The sequence below is a fragment of the Nylanderia fulva genome, unplaced genomic scaffold (assembly GCF_048542155.1).
Source record: "Nylanderia fulva isolate GAGA-0341 unplaced genomic scaffold, ASM4854215v1 Scaffold160, whole genome shotgun sequence".
Classification (NCBI taxonomy): domain Eukaryota; kingdom Metazoa; phylum Arthropoda; class Insecta; order Hymenoptera; family Formicidae; genus Nylanderia; species Nylanderia fulva.
Genome location: NW_028189836.1, coordinates 105 through 7658, shown reverse-complemented (window position 1 = coordinate 7658; position 7554 = coordinate 105). Strand labels below are relative to the sequence as shown.

Genomic DNA, 7554 nt, shown 5'->3' with positions numbered 1-7554 from the left:
AAAATTGTCGATAATTATCGATAATTTTAATTCCGCTATTATCGATAATAATCCATATATGTCAAAAAGCTATTTTAGTGTGTTCAACATATTGAAATCAGACAATATAATATATTTTTACTGTCGAATCATCTCGCACACGCATCTAAGCGTCAATGACAGTAAAACATACATATATAAATGTGTCTCTTTATGACATAGTTGAACACAATTTCAATATTGCTCTTTTATATATTTTGATGATATATGCATATTTTCATATATTTTTCAAAGGAAATATACAATCTACTATATATATATATATATACACGGTGGTTCAAAAGTCCGGCAACGGTCAATTATGTCCAAGAAATAGTGGTCTTATGAATAAAATATAAAAATTGCAGGGTTCAACCCGGAAAAAATTTTTTATATATAATTATATCTAAATAATTATATAATTATACATAATTATATGTGAAATATGTTCATTTTATATATAATTAAATTTATTTATATATAAATTATGAAGTTCATGTATAATCTCATGTCAAGTTATATATGAAACATTAGATATTGTTTGGGAAAAAATTAAATTTTCGTGATCCCCGCGCGCCTTCGATATACGCTCCTGAGAGCTCTCTGTAATTGTGTACATCGACAGTTTGTTATTGCGTCCACAAGGGCGAAGCGCCGAATTAGGAGAGAGTTTCCGCGTCTTTAAAAAGGAGCGATGCGGCACGGAAGGCGAGTCTGGTACGACGAGCCGTCCGGTAAACCCGAGAAGAACATTTGTGATCCGAAGAATAAAAATTACGTATTCTTACTTAGAATAAAGAGACTAGTTCCTGCTATCTATCCTTGCCTATCGACGCAGTCCACAAGAGAGAACTAGGCGATAGCTCCGATAAAACCCAAAGGAGAAAATATACAAAACATGGTCCTTCGAGCCGGATCTGTGTCGAGAAATTAACGGATGGATTCAAACAAGATACACGTGCAAGCAGTGCAACTACTTTAAGTGAGCCATTCAACAATTGCGCTACATTCCGAGTAAAAATTTCCGTACGACAAGGAAGTATTTCGACTCACGTACATACGTTCTCCATTTCAACACCGTGTTTACCTTACAAGGTCGAGCTCTGCAAGACAATAGATCGAAATGGACAAGGCAATATTTGCGTTCGATACGAATTTACGTTATTTAACGAACTCAATAATGAATTTCCAAAAGCTTGGAGTTGATAATCAAACTCATGCCATCACTAAAGGACGATTTCAACTCTTGCAAAATTACTGGAATAAATGCCAGGAGAATGCCGCTATCATTGAGGCAGTAGCAACCGACGCAGACGCGGCACAGCTTCCCTTCTTCAAGAGCAAGCTGCTAGACAAGGCGGAGGTCTCGTACATGCAAGCCTACGACTTCTTTCAAGAAAAACTCGAGGCATTCAACGTCGCTTCAATTTCCATTCCTGTACCAACGGCGGCCGCAACGACGTCCATCAACGAGATCCGATTGCCGAAGATCAACTTGCCTTCTTTCTCCGGTAATGTAACCGAGTGGCTAACGTTTCGCGATTTGTTTCTTGCGCTCGTTAAAAATCGCCGTTCCATATCGCAAGTCGAGAAATTGCAATATTTATTATCCGCGGTTACTGGCGACGCTGCTAAGTTGATTTCCCATCTTTCTCTAACCGATAGTAATTTCGATGTTGCATGGAAGGAACTCACGAATTGTTACGAAAATCAACGCGTTATTATTGACGCATATTTCAAACGTTTATTTACCATTCCTAATGTTTCGTCTAACGATCTGTACGGGTTAAAACAATTACGCTCCAATTCATCGGAATCGATAAATGCTCTGCGTGCCTTGAAATGTTCTGTAGATAAATGGGATATGATTTTAGTCTACATTCTTGTACAAAAACTAGACAAATTGACGAGAAAAGATTGGGAAGTCAGCTTAGGTTCAGAGAGGAGATATCCTACGATGGAAAAACTATACGCGTTTCTAGATACACAAATTCGTTCGCTTGAGGCTGTATCCAAGGACGGAGATAACTCGAAGTCCGCCAACGGAAACTCATCCGAAAAGAAAGTGATAAATATAAGGCCAACTTATCGAGCTGAATATTCGAGATGTTCAGTCAACTACCATTTATTACATGTATAAATTATAAAACTACAGTCATTATATTAAAACTAACGCAAATTACATTCATTCTATAAACGTTTCGACCGCACGCGGTCTTCTTCAGTATAATTATTGAAATATAAATTCTTACAATTTACATAATATCGAAATTTAATTATAGTTATTCAGAATCAAGAGTTTTTGAGCAATTAACGCGTGTTTCAATCCGTCCTGTCCAACAATCATCCGAAAAGAGTTCCGGTGCTCGCTCGATTCCAAATGCGGCACGAAAAAATAATATAGTGCGTTCTCACCATACAAACACCGCGAGTACGTGCGCTCTTTGTTCCGAAACACATCGTTTAATGCATTGCGAGAAATTTCAAGCGTTAAGCATTTCGCATCGACTAGAGTTTGTTCAAAAAAATAATATATGCAAAAATTGTTTGACCAAAGGTCATTACGTTTCGAATTGTCGTAGTTCCTTTACTTGCTTGAAATGTAAAAGACAACATCATACTTTGTTACACGAGAATTCAAGGTCAAGTTTAACGACAACAACAGACTCTGGACAATGCGATAACGCGTCCAACGTACATTCTACACGTGAACGCGGGAGTTAAACCCGTGCTCCTGGCTACCGCACGTGTTTGTATAGGATCAGAAAACGGTCGACATGTTTACACGCGAGCACTAATCGATCAAGGTTCCGATGCCACATTCGTTTCGTCACGAGTCGCTCAAATGTTGAGAGCTCGCTTAATTTCAACACGCGTAAAGATATCTGGCATCGGTGACACTACGTCTAATTGCGTTCAACATGCCGTCTCTATTTCTATCAGCGCGACTAATAAAAATGATACGATTCTTCATACCAAAGCATTGGTCGTTCCAAAAATTACAGCGTACATTCCACCTCATTTCCAATTACAAGAGATTCCGTTTCTTTCCAAATTGAATCTAGCCGATCCAAATCCAAGCTCAAATGATGCAATCGAAGTACTTCTCGGGGCCGAATTATACGGTTCAATTATGATGGGTGGCTTAATGAAAGCTTCTAACGATGCTACACTTGCGCAAGAAACGATATTCGGGTGGATCATTTCGGGTCCTATTTCAAACCAAAAAGATAGCCAAAGAATTCACGTTCACCAAGCAACTTCTGGCAATCTCGATTTCGAACTCCGACGTTTTTGGGAGCTGGAAGAAATTCCAACGACACACGCTCTCTCAGAGGAAAATCTTCGTTGCAACTTACATTTTCAAGAGACACATATGCGCGATTCTTCAGGGCGCTATGTTGTCCGCTTACCCTTCAAGTCTGGTCCTCCGATAAAAATCGGCGAGTCAAGGTCAGTAGCTACGCGTTCACTCACGCAACTAGAGCGACGTTTAGCCAATTCTCGGGAAATTTCAGGGCAATACGTCGACTTTCTTAACGAGTACGAAGAGCTCGGGCATATGCAAAAAATCGAAAACGTGCAACGCTTCTTTCAACCGACGTTTCTACCTCATCATCCAGTTATTCGCGAGGACAATACTACAACCAAACTTCGTGTAGTGTTTAATGCCTCGGCAAATACCTCGAATAACACTTCTTTGAATGACCATCTTATGATTGGTCCAAAGTTGCAAGCCGATCTTCCGGCGATTATTCTTCAATGGCGTTTGTACAAATACGTTTTTTCCGCTGATATTCAGCAAATGTTTCGACAAATACAGATTCATTCAGACGATCGCCAATATCAATTAATATTGTGGCGTACGATTCCGAACGAGCCAGTCCATACTTATTCATTAAATACCGTTACTTATGGTACTGCCTGCGCGCCTTATCTCGCCCAACGCGTGCTCAAACAACTTTCAATCGACAAAAGTTCGCGTTTTCCACTAGCTCAAGCAATTTTGCAAAATGAAATATACGTTGACGATGTCCTATCCGGAGGCGATGATAAACCATCCACGATTAAAAAACGCGACCAACTAATCGGCTGTTTACTAAGCGCAGGCATTCATCTCAGAAAATGGGCCAGCAACGATTTTGAAATTCTACAAGATATAAATCCTGCGAATCACGGTCTAGCAAGTTCCAAGCCTTTCCAAGAAGGTGAACAATTAAAAATACTCGGTATTCATTGGACACCTTGCGATGATAATTTTTCCTTTGAAATAAAATTCCGTCCACCATCTACCGACATTTCGAAACGACAAATCCTTTCGACGATAGCGAAAATATTCGATCCCCTCGGATGGGTGTCTCCGATCACGATATCTCTCAAAATTCTACTGCAAAAACTGTGGAAATTTTCCTACGGATGGGATGATATTCTTCCTGCGGAAATAACAACCGAATGGAATGCTTTTTGCGAAAAGATGTTACACTTGACGACTCTGCAAGTTCCTCGTTGGTTAGGCTTCGAGCGTAACATTCAGTGCTTGCATTTACACGGCTTTTGCGACGCTTCATCTAAAGCCTATGCAGCGGTAGTCTATTCAAAAATTGTCACGAATTCTGGCGATAGTCATGTTCGACTTCTTCTATCAAAAACCAAGGTTGCTCCGATTAAAACGATTTCGATTCCACGACTCGAGCTCTGTGCGGCTCAGCTGCTAGCACGCTGTATTTCGTTTACTATTGACGCGATGAAATTGCAAAACATTCCTGTGTTTTGCTGGAGTGACTCGACAATCGTATTAGCATGGTTGCAAAAGGCTCCATCAGATTTAAAAGTATTTGTAGCTAACAGAGTGTCTTCTATTCAAACAAAGCTTCCTACGGCGACATGGCTGCATGTGCCAACAGAAGATAATCCCGCAGATTGCGCATAGCGCGGCATAAATCCAGCTCAGCTAACGCCTTCCAGTTCCTGGTGGAACGGCCCGGCATGGCTGAAATTTAACGAGGATAATTGGCCAGTTCAATCTACGATAAGTTGCACCGAAGATGATTCCGAATTGAAAGCGTCAAATGCAGTCCACTCGCATCATTCAAATCGAGCGGAACTTTTTGAATCCTTCAATCATATCTCCACGTGGCCACGCTTACTACGGGTCACCGCATACGTCCTTCGGTTCAAGTTTCGAACGAGAGTCCCAGATGTTGCTCAAGGTCTCTCTATTTTGCAAGTCGATGAAATAAAAACCGCGCACAGATTCTGGATTAAACAGATGCAAACGGAATACTTTTCAAAAGAAATCGTCGCTTTCAAAGCCAAGTCGAGGTTACCAGTTCGATGCTCCATCCATTCTCTCGATCCGTTCCTGGATCCCTCCGGTATCCTACGCGTGGGTGGTCGACTTCAACTGTCTGACCTTTCATATGATCGTAAATTTCCGATTCTACTTCCAAAGCATTACCTTTCTAAGCTCATTATTGATCAAATTCATAAGGATACACTTCACGGCGGTGTACAGTTAATGCTTCGCACGTTGCGAGAACAATATTGGATTCTGGGGGCGCGAAGCATGGTAAAAGGTTGTATCCGCAATTGCGTGACATGTACTCGGCATCGCGCCATAACCGGCGTACAATTTATGGCCGACCTTCCTACATTTAGAGTAATTCCGTCCCGTCCATTTTGCCATACGGGACTTGATTACGCCGGCCCCTTCGCAATTCGAGACGCTTCCGGCCGCGGACGTAAGTCGCACAAAACATACATCTCGCTATTTGTTTGTCTCGCTACACGAGCTATACACTTAGAGCTCGTTCATGATTATTCCACGGCTGCGTTTCTCGCATCTTTCGAACGGTTCGTAGCGCGTCGTGGCATTCCATCCGATCTTTATTCCGACAACGCGACTACCTATCAAGGCGCGGATCGCGAACTTGTTACAGCGATCCGACAGACTCAAGCCGACGTAGATCTGCAGGCGAAGTTCGCGTCAAAGCCAGTTCAATGGCATTTCATTCCGCCTTCTGCCCCTCATTTTGGGGGCATGTGGGAGGCAGGTGTTAAGAATGTTAAGCACCATTTGCGACGTATACTTGGTTCCTGCACACCTACGGTCGAAGAGTTCACCACGCTTTTATGTAACATCGAAGCATGTTTGAATTCGCGCCCGATCGCCGCACTTCATGACGATGTAAATTCTTGCAATGCGCTCACACCAGGGCATTTTTTAATTGGTAGCGCCATTAAATCGATTCCGAGTCCGAGCGTCTTACATATCTCCGAGTCACGACTCGATCGATGGCAATTAATGCGTGCGAAATACGAGCAATTTTGGAAATTGTGGAGGCTTGACTACTTGAACACCTTGCAGCAGCGTTTTAAATGGCAGAATCGATCTGATGAATTTCGCATAAACAATATTGTTCTAATAAAAAATCCTAATTTACCTCCCTGCAGATGGGAACTTGCGAGAATCATCGAATGTAAGCCTGACAAGGATGGCCTGGTGCGAGTTGCTCAGGTCAAGACCGCGTCTTCTACTTTTGTAAGACCTATTGTTAAACTTTGTAAATTGCCGGTAAGTCCGGACGGTTCAGCGTAATCTAAATTCTGCAGGTTGTCTCCAATGATTGCAGTTCAATGTGTAAGGATTTACCCCTGACTGTCATTTGAATCCCTTGGCGATTCAACCCGAGGGGTATGTTTGGGAAAAAATTAAATTTCCGTGATCCCCGCGCGCCTTTGATATACGCTCCTGAGAGCTCTCTGTAATTGTGTACATCGACAGTTTGTTATTGCGTCCACAAGGGCGAAGCGCCGAATTAGGAGAGAGTTTCCGCGTCTTTAAAAAGGAGCGATGCAGCACGGAAGGCGAGTCTGGTACGACGAGCCGTCCGGTAAACCCGAGAAGAACATTTGTGATCCGAAGAATAAAAATTACGTATTCTTACTTAGAATAAAGAGACTAGTTCCTGCTATCTATCCTTGCCTATCGACGCAGTCCACAAGAGAGAACTAAGCGATAGCTCCGACAAAACCCAAAGGAGAAAATATACAAAACAGATATATTTATATATGTGAATACTTATTTATTATATATATATATATAAATTTATATAAGTATATGTATATAAAAAGCTCTTTTATCTAATTATATATAGACATATTTCTTTTGCAATTATATGTATAATTTTATATATTTCTATATAATTTTATATTGTTATATATAAAAATTATTTCTAGGAAAAATAAGATATTTTATGGTGACCTTGACTTTGACGTAGGAGTCAAATTTAGAGGTAATTTCAAGATCAACTTTTATTAAACAAAACCCTCTATTTTTATTAGATATTCTTGTAGCTTATCCCGAGAATTTTCCAAAACACTAATAAAATATTTTTTGATGTACTTATTGAGTTATAAAAGTTTGAAGTGAACAATTCTTTTATAAAATTGACAATATCTTGTAAAACATTCAATTTTCGTTATACATTTATACTTTCTATGCACGGAATAATGAGACCAATCAATAGGTGCAAA

At 40.6% G+C, this 7554-nt stretch overlaps 2 protein-coding genes across 2 annotated transcripts; both read left to right on the top strand.

The window, feature by feature from the left end:
- The first annotated feature begins 1198 nt into the window (after window positions 1–1198).
- Window positions 1199–4948, top strand: LOC114933698 (uncharacterized). Its single transcript, XM_085480940.1, has 2 exons — window positions 1199–1529; window positions 3537–4948. The coding sequence occupies exons 1-2, from the start codon at window positions 1199–1201 to the stop codon at window positions 4946–4948; spliced, it is 1743 nt and encodes a 580-aa protein (XP_085337066.1).
- A 1110-nt stretch (window positions 4949–6058) lies between these two features.
- Window positions 6059–6592, top strand: LOC146723902 (uncharacterized; the record flags this gene model as incomplete). The annotated part of the gene is made up of 1 exon (XM_085480938.1): window positions 6059–6592. A coding segment is annotated over exon 1 (534 nt), but the record flags the coding sequence as incomplete, so codon positions are not given.
- Window positions 6593–7554: the final 962 nt, after the last annotated feature.